The following is a 15,293-nucleotide window of genomic DNA, read 5'->3' on the forward strand; positions in this document are numbered from 1 at the left end:
GACATTGAACTGTAAAACTGTTAGAAAAATAGACATCGAAACAATGATTCATTTCAGGGAGTGTAGTGAATCAAGGTCTAAGTGAATCAAGGGTCAAGGAGTAATGGCTTTAAACTAAAAGAGGGGAGATTAAGATATTAGAAAGAAATTATTCACTCAGAGGGTGGTGAGGTACTGGTACACGTTGCCCAGAGAAGCTGTGAATGCCCCATCCCTGGAAGTGTTCACGTCCAGGCTGGATGGGGCTTTGGGCAACCTGGGCTGGTGGGAGGGGACCCTGTCCATGGTAGGGGGTTGGAACTAGAGGAACTTTAAGGTCTCTTCCATCCCAAACCACTCTGTGATTCTGTACGACAGAACACTGATCTGTGATACTTTCAGAGTATCACATTTTCTTGATATAAATTTCTTTTTCCCAAGTCTTGCCATTTACTCAACAGGTATAAAAAGGACTCCTCAAGCTTGTAATTGAACATACTGTTAATATTTGTTCTTCACCTTCTATTTCCACTATCCTTACCATTCAACGACACAAAAAGAGAAGAATACTTAGGCTACTGTGTAAACTGCGGTGTTCTTCAAAGAACTAAATCTTGAAATTACACAGCCTCGAGGCTGAAGCACTTGCATCAGATTCACAAAAATCAGTAATGTCTCTGCTCTGAACAAAATAATAATGTAACTGCGTAAGTTTTTCATGTCTAGAATTCTGAACATGAGAAATATAGAATGAATAAACTTTTTAGAAGGTAAGTACCAAAAATGTATCTGCAGCTGTGTTGTTTCTCATTCATTTGCTTAAGACAAAAGCTCAAGCTTTTCGACTGGCAATAATCAGAAGAATTAACACTTTAACATTCACATACACACAAAAAATAAAGCAAAATGTAATTACCATTTCAAGTTCAAGTCAAAATATGTACTGTTCTTTCCAACAGTAAAGACACTCCCAATTTGCTTATCATGGTACACTATTCATTCAATCTGGTTACATTTCAGAAACATAACAATGTTTTTTCAATTGCAATTCTTATGACTTCTAAAGGGTCCAAATAATACAGATTATTCATAATTCCTATGTTAACCAATAAGAAATAACAAAAGGATTAACTAAGTATGTGCCCTCTATTTATCATTTGGTCTCCATTTACCACATTAACATGTGTGGATGGAATGTGAATGCAAGACTGAAGAAGCCTGACTAAACATCTACGTTGTGCAACAAAAACACAGTGAATGCTGAGTGCACTGTAACGGGAATTAATTGAAAACGTCATACCTGTGGGCACAAAGTCTCGATGTGATTAGCTGCCATTTGCACGATTTTCGTTCCATCTTCATTTGTTGACAATGAACAGGCAAGATTGGCAACCTTAAATAAACAAAGTTTTGTAAGCACATATTCATCCCTATACTCTCAAACTTTCCAAAAATATCTCTGCAAGGAAGCTTTCATTATTTAGGGAAATTAATTTGTCCAAGAACATAGCTGAACAGGAAAACTCAGAGAAAAGGAGCTGTGGAAAGCAGAGACAGTGACAAATTTCATGACTTCTCCCCAGTTCAGGTTCACCACATAATACCTGCAGCATAGCATTTAGATAACTTAGGACTTTGTAGCTTCATATACATTGTTTGTTGTTGTTTCTGTTGTTTTTCAGAACCTTTCAAACCCTGTGTCCACATATTTTTTTTAAAACTTACATTTAAGATCTTAAAGATCCAATAAGATCTGCCTTGACTTGATACAACAAAATAGTGATTTATGTCCTGAGCCATCTACAGATCATTATTTTTATTATCTGTAGAATTTTCCACTAAAAGGGTCATATCAACACACCTTATATTGAGAATGTAAAAGAAAACACGAAGTATGTGGAAGTTCAAGTCTGTCCTGTATTTTACTGCACCCAATGGAGATACAGCTTCCTTTATAGGAAAAAAAAAAAAAAAAAGAAAAAAAAAAAGCTGCTACAAGGTTCCACAGTTCAATAAGTTTGAAAAGATGAAAGAAAAATAACATGCTCTGACTGCAGTGCAGCTCAGCATCAATACACCGTAACAGGCTGCCTTGATAAAGGCACAAGAGTGGTTGGGACACTGAGATCCAGTAGATCTTTTAATCATATTGAGGTCATGCAAGGCCCTTACATGAACTACCATACTTGCTAGCTTCCATAATCCTTCACTGATGTAGTTGTATTACATTAAAGTAGACCAAGAACTACCTGAGAAATAGTCCTCCACAGTGTCACAGAAACTACCAACAGAGATACAAAACAAATACACAGTTAATTTGCAGTTACTCAAAACTCACGCAATAAGTTGTATGGCCCAGGTGCTGCAAAAAAAATGTGAATCTTCATTTATCAACATTTTAATACACTATTTCTAACAAAGAACAATAATTCAATGATGATCTGCTACCGAAAGCTTCTATTATTTAATTGATGTAAATAATTACACAGAATTAGCTAGTCCAAGGCCAAATAAATTACTTTTCCCATCCAAAATTCTGAAGAGGATGAGGGCTAGAATGAATGGCCTTCCATGTACAGCTGTGCCTTCTTAGAAATACTTATGAACCTATTCCTGCTATTCCAACACAGTTCATTGGTCCCCGCTGTGTGATATGTTATCTCATCCACAGAAAAAAAAGTAACATTTAGGATGGAAGAAATTCCATTTTTACAACTGCACTCAAACTGCACTCTCTTTTACTTTAGTCAACTGCCATGGTATTTTTAATACAGTATTTGACAAAGATTGTTCCTAATTTTATGCTTCCACTGCTTGCACTTCAGTTTTACGTATTCCCTGGTGATGACCCAATTCATGACAGTTTTCTCACAGAACAAGCTGCAAAGTAAGGATATAAGTATTAGGAAGTTATGTTAAGCCACTTTATAACCAAAACAAACTGGACTGCATTGTCTACACTAGAAGTCCTTTAAAAATCAATAAAAGTTTTTTTTTTTTTTTTTTTTTAAAGCAAGCTGTAGTTGGCTAGTCACTTTAGAATAAGTAATTTTATTGTGTTACAACATTTTGGCTGGGCATTAGAAATTCATACTACATTGCTATACAAATAGTGAATTTAGTCCTTTGCCTTTCATTTTGATTGACGTAACGAAACCTTTCATTGCCCTTAGACAAAATAGGTAGTATTTTCTGTTCTCAGCACTTGAGTGTCACAATTTCACTTTATATACCTTATGCCTAAGTAGAGTTCTAATAGAGTTCTCTGTCACCCTCAGAGTAGGTGATTAGATTAACAGCTGTTCCACCTAAAAGACAGATATTGCACAAGGTAGCCATGAATGTGAAACGTAAGCAAGCCAAGTGGTTAAAGCCTGTCTGGCACAGAGGATAATGGCTGAAACACAAATATGTGGGGGTCTTGCAGACTCATTGTATCACACCCCCTCAAACTCACAATGGCAAGCACCATGTACTTACAATGGTGGAAACAACCACTAGATGACTGGAAGCATATCCTGTGCCCCACACAACCACCCAAAACGCTATCCTGGGCCCTGAAAAGCAAGTCCTATGGAATCTTTGGGGTCTCGACCAAAATAAAAATGTAAAATAAATTAAAGAACACAATATTCTGAGGCAAAGATGGCATATGTGTGAGAACCCTGCCCAGTAACATTTCAGGAATAATTTACTTTTCTCTACCTGTGTCAGGCCTGGTGCAGAACCTCATTAAGTCTTGGTCACACTAAAAGCAGCTGAAAAACTAGGCTAAGGATTCCCTCTCTGGACCTCAGAGTACTTGATCTTGAAGATCTTTTCCAACCTACATGATTCTATGATTCTATAAACCCTACCGACATCAGAAATTTCATGCTAATATTGAGAAAAATAAAGTCAATTGGAATGTTCTGTTAGATTCTTTTATATACATGACATGAGCATATCACACGAGTATCTTTGTTCAAGGAAACTTACTAGGCAAAGCACAATGGACCTCTGTTATGCTTCCAGGAACTCGGAAATAGACTATATCACCTTAGGTATTACTAGAGATACTAAGCAGCAGGGATCTGATCACAGTTGGAACTTCTCAGTTTCTTCTTTACAGAAATAATAATTAGAAACCATTTTTTACTATTTATATTCATCTTGGTGTGCTTTCAAGTCAAAAGGTAAAATAATACACTTGCAATCCTCCAAAATACATTCTCCCACTGTATAAAAGCTTTTTTTTTTTTCATTTTGACATTAGAGAAAAATGCAGTGTTAATACGGACAGACTGCATTTTTAATACTGCAAAACTTACAACCTTACAGAAAAATGCATTTATAAGGTGATCAATAACTCCTTTCCATTGCAAGTAACCTATAAGGGAGGAAACTTTCATTGTATTAACATCATCAGATGAATCTGTTACCATTAAAGCAAACAAATTCTACTTCATTTGTCTGCTACAACACACTGCTTAGAGGAAAAATTATTCAGACTCACTACATATGTGGGTTTACTTGTACTGGAACTCTGCTAGTGCAGACTAAATAGAGAGGCAGTAAGTAAATGTTTTTCTAACAATTAAATACGTAACACTAGTCCAAAAACTCAGAATTTATCCTTAAGATCTCATTATAGCATAGTTAAAGACTAATTTACTTTAAAATTCTCAAGTGCTTTTAAAAACTGGAAATGTCAATTTTCCAAAACCCATATGTCTCTCAGACATGTGCTACCTCAACTATCTGTCAAAACACAGCTATAATTCCAATGAAATCCAGCATACCTGGCAGATTTCTGACAGACACTTGCCAAGAAACATAATTTGTTTGGTGAGTTCAGATCCTGGAATTTCTGAAATTGCCAGCTCTACAACCTGGAGCTCCAAAATTTCCAGCTTTCTGCACCAACCACAAGCCCAAATGTTGGCGGTTTCAAGGGCATGCCTACACTGTACAATGCAGAACAGTGTAGAAATTGGTGACGGCACTTGTTCCAAGTGCAAAGTCAGGATAACCATCCAAGTTTGGTGCTGCTCCCAAGTGACTGTGATTTACTTAGAGAACATGCTGTACTCACAACAGTGTCTGCTATTAGAAAACAAGAGCTAACAAGATTGCCTCTTACCAACTCTACTGCATGCTGCAGACAAGCCCTGACAGCCTAGATATTCTTCACTGTCACCAGAGAGTTCCGAAGTCCTTCAAACCCATGGTTTGCTCAACTTCTGTGGAGGCTCTTAGGTCTGGAGACCCATGAGCCTTAGTTTGGTGTACACTTGGCAACATTGTAGCATAAAACTGGAAATCTTCAATTAACTTATCCACCATGGCAATGTTTTCAAGGATTGCAGAGATCTCAACTCTGAGAATGAGGTGGGAACTCACAGTTCAGGACAATTCCACCACCGTGCTGATGCTTGGGAACAGAAAAATCCCAGCTCCTTTACTACACCCTTTCTCTTCAGAAAAATAAATAAATAAATAGAAATACTTCGACCAGTTTAATAATGTAATCTTAGTCATTTTTCTTTCCTGTGGAATCTTTACATTCTGCCTTGTTCCAGAAAAATATGATATTTTGTAGCACCTTTCTGTGAAATTGTGACTACAGAACACTTACCTATAGCAAGCACAGTACTTCTTCTATTCCTATGGCATATATGCCTGCTTTTGGCTAGTACAAAGGTCTAAGTATGGAACTACTGGATTTTAAAATACTTTCAAATACTTTATCTTAACAATCTGTTACATCAGCATGGATGGCTGAGAAGAACTGGCAATTGTGATTCCTACTGGAGACAACTAATACACATCAGCAGCCCTGTAGCTTCCTATGAAATGCTGACTAAGGTAAGTCCCTAATTAAATTCTCATTTTACACCCTACACTACACCACTTTAGAACAAAATTTACATAGTGTTGGAAATCATAATTACAGTTTGTATATAATTAATTATATACAAGAAAACAACTTTAAAAGAAGGAAAAAAAAAAGGATGCTCCCAAAGCCACAGTGAGATTGGAGGGGAAAAGAATTAAAAAGGGAAACCTACTTCAGGTTTCTGCCAATCTGCTATTTAATTCAAAGCACAGACTTGAATTTGGACATCCTTTCAGCACTGTAATCACTTAGAATACCAAAAATATCTATCTTTTGTTTCAGTGTAAATCTCTTCAATTCCTTGAAGTAGGACCCATGAGAAGAAAACTATAAAATGATTTTTTTTGAGAGAAAAAATGTAAACATGTAAAACTTCTTAAGTGAGTTCAAAATAGAAATACTCCCCCATAAATATTACGTATTTATTCTTTCACAATAAAACTACGCTTTAAGAAAACTGTTCTGATGCAACTGGTTTAACATGCAGATTTATATTTAATACTAAAAGCTCAATTCTAATAAGCACAATTGATCTGAAAATACATGAAAAAAAAGGATCAGAAAAGTTGAAGAACCACCATTCAGAAAGGCAATAAATATCGCACTACAACTATGTACAAAAAACATAATGGGGAAAAAAATGCAAAACAACACATCCATAGATAATCAGAGAAAATCAAGGATCAGAAAAAAACAAAACGTACCTTCAGAATTTAATCCACATCAACATCAGTCCTTCACAGTACTTTTCCCTTGCAGAAAGTATGGCAATTCACTATGCTATCTAACACTAATACTGAGCACCTGGTTCTGCACTACAGGAAGTGTACAACAGCACAAATTTCTGGAATAGTTTGCGGTTTTTTTGTTGTTTTGTTTTTTTCCCCAGCAAGAAACAGTTACTTTATATTCTAGTCCATTCTCAACTACCATTCTTGTTAATTACTACTGTAGAATGTTTGCTGGTTTTTTTTTTGTGGTGTTTTTGTTGTTGTTGTTGTTTTGTTTTTTTTTACAAGAAGGTCCTCTTGATAAAAGGTCACTGTATGTCTATTGCATAAACACCTGTGCTTCCAAAAAACAACTACAACAACAACAAAAAAAACCAACACACACAACAAAGGCACACTTACTTTGATGGAATCTCACCTATCCTTGGAAGTAAATGAACATATTATCTCTTCATTTACACAACAAGGCTCTTTCAGTAAGCACAGTGTTTTGAAGTCTTTATTTTCTTGTTGTTGATGCTTGACCATTAGGTTAAAAGAAATCCAAAAATCTTAGAGATTGTTCATCTTCTCCCTCTGTACTGCAAGTGCTGCAGCCCAGCATTCTTAGTATATCTGGTCAGCAGCACTCTCATCTACAGACCAGGCCAGTCTAAGGTTTGCTCTGAGAGTGAATGGATTTCTAAAAGGCCAGTAAAGTTCAGCCATTGAAGCACTGCCAGCCAGGTACAACACAAACTCCCTAAGTCATACACCTCTGTCATCTGCTTGCCACTTTCGGGACAGTAATGTCAACCAATTGCTAAATGGTGTGGCACCCTCACAGCATATTTGAACACAGGAAAAAAAATCTTACTATCAGGTAACCTTCTGGTTTTACACTTGGAATTAATTGGATGACTCACTTTTTCCTTAAACTTTCCAACAGTTACAATGTTGACAACTCATTTTTTCCTGGAATTGAAATAAAGGAGAATAACTCAGAGAAACTCTTGCACAAAAGAGCACCTTAATGCTTACCAGAAAGCAAGACAGAGGCTTTCATATTGCCTCATTCAAGGCAAGAAATAATCACAGAATGCAGGTGCATTAATTCTATCTACTATAATCTAAGAATACAATCATTTTACAGACTCACAAGACTCACACCTTAATATTTTTATTATTATTATTAGGACCTTTATTCTTGTCCTGTTTCCACTGAGCAGGCATTTAAAAAAAAAATCCAGAGGAGAAAGCCTGCCTTACCATTCCATCAGTGAGCAGTTTAAGATTTAACAGTAACAACAACCTAAGCGCAAATATTGACAAAAACAGTGCTATAACCTTGACTACATATCCTTAATTGGTGACCATCCATTCACATATGCTCCCAAGAGCTCATTACTACTCATATAAAATCATTTAAAAAAATTTAGACAGATCATTTAGTAAACAATAAAAAAAAAACGAAGTATATTGTACTTTCTTATATAATTGCCTCATGGATTTTTATTTTAGTTTAATATTTCAGATTTTTTTTTTTTACTTTAGAAAACTAGGTCTCAAAATACAAGGCCATTAAGCGTAGTGTTTGCAAAAGGCTAAGTAACACCTCTTGACATAAATAAGTTGATAAAAAATAATTAACCAGATATTCTAGTTTTTGTACATCTGAATTGCCCTATACTCTGTGCCATGCACTGCTTGGGCAGTTTTCTCCTCAGGACCACTCAGCTCACTACTCAGAAAAGTCTAGGCCAAATACAAAGAAACTCAACTTCCAGAAAAAGGAAGAGCCTGCTTATAATCTAGTTTAAAATCTCGATTAAGAAATGTGCTACCATATATTTTGTTGAGCAGAACTCACCCAACCACGCCACAAACCAGCTGCGGCCGCGGAACGTGCCAGAAGGTGATGTGCGCCATGCTGCCCCGAGGCGAGGAATTGCCGCAAAATGGCGGCCTCGCCAAGACACTGAGGGGCCGGCAGGGAGCGGCACAGCGCCCTCATCAGCACCCCTTGTGCCTACTTCTCGGCGGTACTGGGCCCAGGCAACCCCGTTCCCCCGTCGGGCAGCACTACAGCACAGCAGGGACCCGTGTGGCCTTTGTGGCACCTACCCCTAGGACAGGAGAGCACGTGCACAGAGCTTAAAAAAGCCTTAAAGCCTTTTCGTTTCAAAGCAATTTTTCTGCAAAGCTACTGTGTAATGCTTTGCTTTCTTACTGGCAATTTTTTTTCTTTCTTTAATCTCTTATTTCCCACTGAACTATTATCAGATCTACAGCATAGGCAGTAGTCTGGGTATATTGTGGATCTATTCAAAAAACTGTCCATACTAAATTGAATTTTAAAAAAATTTTAAATTGAAATTTAAAGTTACAAACATGAATTGGAAGCATTTTATGAACTACTCAAGTTAATTATACTTATTTGTAAAGCAATCCATAATTCACTCACAATGAAATAAAAGCATATACGTATGTTATGTAACTAAGCTGTCCTTAAAGCAAAACAAATGTTACACTGCTCCAGTGGTAAAAATCTCATCTCTGTCACAGCACACAAAAAAATTACAGTACATTCTTTTACTTTCACTATATGCTACAGGTTTTTTAAAAACATAATTAATCTTCTTGCTCATTTTTACCTTTCCTTAATCCCTTAAATGAATATTTAAATATTTTTTCTTGGGTGTATTAGTGTTCCTTCTCTTCTTTGTGAGTGGTATGAGCTGTGTTCTGCAGGTACTATAAAAGCCATCTTAAAGACAGCAAATTCAAACTGCAATGGAGCTGGAGGTAGTCTCCTAGCTACTACACTTTATATGAAATATATGTTGTACTAACATAAAATATTTCTGCATCACTCAAATTATGTTAGTCGAGTTTAAAGGTTTATAAATCATTTATAAGAATTCCTTCACTCATTTGTGTAATGCAACCTCTGTTCTAGGAAAGGTACAATTGATCATAAAGGAAAACACTAAAACCATCTGTAAGCCTTGCAACCAGAATTTACGTACAAAATCATTCAGATTTCAAAACTGCAGATGAACTCTATGGCATCCAGGAATGTGCTTATGTGTGTACTGACCATCAAACACGTAAATACAACTTAAGGACTATAATCCTACTAAATTCACTGTCAAAGCCCCTATCGAGTTTGTATTTTCTTCACTGAATGCTGGCCTTGAACAAAGGCAAATGAATTCACTGTTAATCGTGGTAAAATGATGAACACATGAAAAACAATCCTACCATTGGGTAGATGCCCATCCAACAACAACAGATACAGAGTTTACTAATAAGTTTCAAAAGAAAACAAATTCTGGGCAAGGAAGTCTAGAATTCTAACTTATAAATGATTCCTAAAATAAAGGGTGATGGGATACACGTTAATTAAGCTAAAACTCAAAATGGTGCTATGAACTTCCCATCATAAAAATACTTGGGATATTGCTACTCCTGCCCATCTGTTCCTTTACCAGACTGGCTGAGTAAAAGACAGCTGACATCGTTTTGGCTAAGGGCACTTCATTAAGAAGAAACATGTCTAGGCACTGTAATTCTGTCCTGAGTCCAACAAGAAGGCTCCTGGGGTCTGGCAACAATTCCCTGTATTTTTCAAGAGAATTAAGTTTTAGAAATTTGGTGTGAAAAAAAATACAATAGTTCAGCTAGAAGGGACCTTCAAAGATCATCTAGTCCAACTCCCTGACCACTTCAGAACTAACCAGAAGTTAAAGCATTATCCAAGTGTCTCTTGGACACTGACAGGCATGGGGCATCAACCACCTCACTAGGAAGCCTGTTCTAGTGTTTGACCACCCTAACGGTAAAGAAATTTTCCCTAATTTCCAGTATATGCCTCCCATGGTGTAGTTTTCTGCTGTTCCCATACACCCTGTCATCAGATACCAGAGGGAGGAGATCTGCACTTCTCTCTCCACATGTGCTCAGTATTTTGAATACAAGGCAAACACTTACTAAAAAGCAGTTTAATGCAATGATATTAAAATATGACCAATGTGAAATAACTGTGTTCAAATTATTGGATGTTGCATTAATTTTTTTTTATTTTTTTTTCCCATTGGAAGAATTATTTCAAAGGGAAATAGCTAACAGTAGGTGGCTTTTGTCTCAGCCAAACTATCAAAACCAAAAGCGTCCAACTTCCCTGTTGAACAATAACTTGCCTTTCTTATGATGAGAAATTCTAGTCCCTGACTTCCTACAGCAGGTTTCTTCATGATTTTGTTTTCTACTTTTTTAAAGAGTTCACCTACTATGCTCAAATTTGATGTATGCTGTTATGTCTTCAATATGAAAGAATTTGTCTTACTTTGTTTTCCTGCCTCAAAGACAAAATATTTGATAGCCCAAGTATTGTGCACACTTTGTTTCACAACATTTCTCTGTTATTTCAATGTATTCAATAATTCATGTTATCAGGTAGAGTCTTCGAAAAAGTCAACTCTGGCAGAGGGGAAAAAATACTAGTTTGGAAGCTGTTTGGCATTGGTTAAGGTACCCCAAAAGGTTATTACTAGAGAATTAAGCAAACAAGCGTGTTGTCTGATCCTCTAGAAAAGTACTCGAGTTCTTACAGCCTGCAACATAACATCTTAAAACATAACTTCATGTTTTAAGGCTGGAAAACTGGCTTGCAAAAGAGATTAAGTTAGTGCAAACCTCTCTGTACCTCTCTACATACATGCGTATCTGCTTATATACTCATTTGATTGAAGGAACAACTTCTAATATATGCACTTCTGACAGCTAGCATAAAGAAGGTCATGTAGAACAAAGAACATTCCACAGGGAAGCATATACCTTCTTCTCCACCAGGAATCACAGCAGCCATGTTCCAAGGGGGAAGAGGGGGAGAAGAAGGGAGGGAGGAAATTACTATCAATATGACAAGGAAAAGAATTGTATCATTTTAACAACAGCATACACACAAAAATGCAGATATTTGGTATTTAAGAAACATGAGCCTTGGTAAACTGATGTTAAGACTTGGGTGATGTTTGCCTTTTTTTGGAACTTCAGAATTATTCTGTTATGGGAGGCTGGCTAAACAGTTCACTTCTGTCAAAAAAGAAAATTTGGGTATATCACATGGAATCACAATTATCACAATTTCCATCAATTTGATAAACTTCTACATCCAGTTTCTGCAGTAATTCAAGAAACAAGTAACTGCCACTGCACTTCTGTGTCAGCTGTCTTTACAATATCAGCAAAAATATTAATCAGGTGTATGAGGGGGAGAAGGCCATGTTGAACAAAGACAATTTCCTTTTGGAGCTTGCATAACTTACAGTACACACTGCCTCATGGTACTAGGTGGCTGACATTTCTAACTGATGAAATATGCCCCTTAGACATAGAACTCTGTTCAATCTTCTGGTTGTTTATCTTTCGTTCTCTTTCTTCACACTTACGCAATAAAGGCTGTGATAAAGAGGATTAATGAAAATGTCACCGTTTATCACCTGAAGCTCAATCAGTAACAGGGAAGTTGGGCCTTATTTAATTAATTACATAAAGGTGCTAAAATTTTAATATTATGAATTCAGGACTTGCTGCAAGGTGTTAAAACTCTGTGAGGACCAAAATAGAGAGGTTCAAAAGCTTAACATTTACGTATATGGTTAGAAGTACATGCTTGACTTTAAGCTAATTTTATGGAAATAATTTTCTCCACCATTATGACCACACTAGCCCTCGATTGAGCATTCTTCTACCAACTCCAATGCATCAAGAACAAGTTACGTGTCTCTGAAAGCCTCCTTCCACCTGCCTGCCCTGCCATCTACCAATTACTGTTGTCAGGTTCATTTTGTCAGAATTCTAAGCATTTTTGCATTTAAAGCATCTGTGATTTTTTTCTTCCGCTACCTTTTTCTTCAAAACTAGTTCCCACACCCCCACAAATAACACCACTATCCTTATGCTACCCTTTTGCATGCTATCTGCAAACAAACAAAAAGAACAACACCCAACAACACCACGTTTGTAGGTACACCAGTGAGGCTGACCATGCTCTTTACTGACAGCTGCCACATAAACTTGTCAACCAGGCAGGTTTGCTAAAGGACTCTCAGAGCCTTCAGCACAGAAATAAATTTCAATAAATATGGGAAAGTAGAGCTTTAGGCCTAACTGATGATATTATTGGAATTAAGTTTGTGTTTCAGACATTAAAAGTTTCATTTCTAAACACCTTACAGAAAAAAAAAAAAAAATAAGTAAAGTGGGGAAGGTTTTGCTTTGTGTTTTGTTTTTTTGGGGGTTTAGTTTGTATTTAGACTGGTATTGTTTACTATTTAATCACAGATTTACTAAAATTAGCAAACAAAGTCAACAGTTGGATTGCTACAATGGATGAGCTAAGATCTTTGGATTTAATAGAACTGCAGCAATGAAGATCCTACAAGAAAAGAACCTCAGCTACCCTGATCTCAAGGATGTGCCATTAACTATATCCTGCCTGAACAAGCATTCTGCACATTGGTCTCCTAGAAGTGAGAAAGTGGGACAAAAACAGAAGACTACTGAATGGTTATTCAGAACCATACAACTGAGGATATGTGTAAATTAGCAAACCAAAGGCGGTTTTCATATCAAAAGCAAAGCATTGTGTTAACTAGCTAAGTAAGAGTCTGAAAACCATCAGAAACGTGTAAGATATGAGCAGAAAGTTAATTTGTCAAGGCTAGACTGATCCTAGAAATTAGTGTGGTAATGTAATGAAAATCCATTTGCCATTCATAAATATTGATCCTGCTTAGAAGTGCTTGTCTTATTTACAAAAAAGTCCTTCTAGTCTGCTGACGGGTAGATTTTACTTCCACAGTACTAACAAATATTCTTTCCTTTTTTTCCATGCAATAATGATCTGTATATGGTATTGCATATTTCACACTTAGATATAGATTTTTAAAGCAAAAAAACCCACACTTTAGTTCTGTGTCTGCAGATTACACTGTACAATAGGATCCTGCATCCTCCTGACAGGTGCTGTGTGTGGTTATGCACACAAATGATAGAAGTTAAACAGAAATTGAAAACCAGGGATGATGACATACTCTTCAACTGAGGATCTTTATTTGCTACTTTGAGACAGATGTAACTATATGATGAAACAACTGGAAGTACATTATGGGTAAAAGAAGAACAGTAACAAGAAGAGTGCTAGCAAAAAAACAACACCCAGACTTGTATCCTATGTCTTGGGATGAAATTCCTTCGCATTGAACTGTCTGAAAACTAAACACCTGTGCACAACAGGATCCATGTTTCTTGTCTTCTGGTTACGCTCTCAAGGAGAGTAATAAAAGATTCTGCTCTCTTTTGATATCCTGGAAGTTAACAAAGATGTTCCAATAATCTGTCAGTTTGACCTCTACAGATGCAGTTGTAGAGTTTTGCAACTGACAAAAATGGGTTTTTCAACAGCTAAGTAAAATCAACTCTAAAGAACAAGTAATTAAACATTAAGATGTTATTTTTATTTAGTGCTGACCAATTTGAGATGAAAACCCACAGAAAAGGGTGATTCTGCAGTGCTGAGAATACCTCAATTCCCTACCATCTTTGAAGGGGATGGGAACAAATAAGAATCTTGAAGCTGTCAGTACTTTGTGTAGGAAGCACCTTAACATGTAAAGAAAAATTCAGTGATTGTGGACTGATACATTTCATTTCACTTCAAGCTGCTATCCACCAGGAAATTATTTAAGTGTTACTTTGGGTGGCAAATCTTTTTTGTTCGTAGTGGTCTTCAGAATTCCCATTGTGGTTTTCTTCCCATGATTGTTAGTTCTGAGTAGAAGAAAACTAACTAAGGGAACGTAGTCCTTACCTACTAGATGTTCAGAGGTTATAATACTAGTTTCTTGAAGGCTGTTTCTTGTAGACTGGTCTTAGAAAGCACAAGAATTAATTATTATTTTTTTTTAGTTTGCGGGTTGTTTGTTATTTTTGTTTTGTTGCCAATTTCTTTCAGAACTACAGTGAGTTGCTCTCAGGACCCAATTTTCTGAATATTTAGAATTTGACATACGAAGATGCTAAAAATTACATATGAAGTCAGACAGAGTGGCAACTAAGTGATAATTTTCCAGTTGTATTTGAAGAGAGGTATTTAATGTTTGTACAGAATATGAAAAGCAAATTATCGTGATTAAGTTGCAGATTCCATGTTGAAACTAACTGTCAGTAGAGGAGTTTTGCACTAGAGGCAGATGTATGAAGCTTTATTTCAAGAGGTACTGGCACTGTATTTTGCCTCATTAAGAGAAAAAAAGTTTTTTGTCATGCGCTTATTAATTTACTATCAATATAGATTCATTTTGATTACCAAATAACGTTATTTTAACCCTGAGTTTTGCAAATATTTTTATTAATAAGTTAAATACTGAAAACATTTCATTTGTACCATATTTAAGTTCTTCTATATTGTTTACTGGAAATGGGATTCCAATAGCATTGAATGAAAAGTAGTAAGTTTCTTGATGCATATATAGATAAGCAGGAATATATATAACTCAATTTCTCTACAGAAATCACTCCAATTAACGAGTCTCTGAACAGAAGGAAGTACTTCAGATAAACCCTTACATGGACATTCTTGACTGAATTTAATTCTGATTTTCAGATAACTAAATTCATTTATCTTTGTTTTATTCCAGGCTCCGACATTGATTCGTATG

At 36.2% G+C, this 15,293-nt stretch overlaps 1 protein-coding gene across 32 annotated transcripts in view; it reads right to left on the bottom strand.

The window, feature by feature from the left end:
• Positions 1-15,293, bottom strand: part of CTNNA3 (catenin alpha 3) — a 495,101-nt gene that overhangs the window by 181,784 nt on the left and 298,024 nt on the right. For all 32 annotated transcript variants that reach the window (XR_014587169.1, XR_014587170.1, XR_014587171.1 and 29 more), the window contains one exon: positions 1,280-1,372. Coding sequence is in view for 25 of the 32 variants with exons in the window: in XM_083845405.1 (XP_083701531.1) it covers positions 1,280-1,372 (93 nt within the window). In the remaining 7 variants the exon portion in view is untranslated. The remainder of the gene's footprint in view (positions 1-1,279; positions 1,373-15,293) is intronic.

This window comes from Anser anser (genome assembly GCF_964211835.1).
Source record: "Anser anser genome assembly, chromosome: 7".
NCBI classification, from domain to species: Eukaryota; Metazoa; Chordata; class Aves; order Anseriformes; family Anatidae; genus Anser; species Anser anser.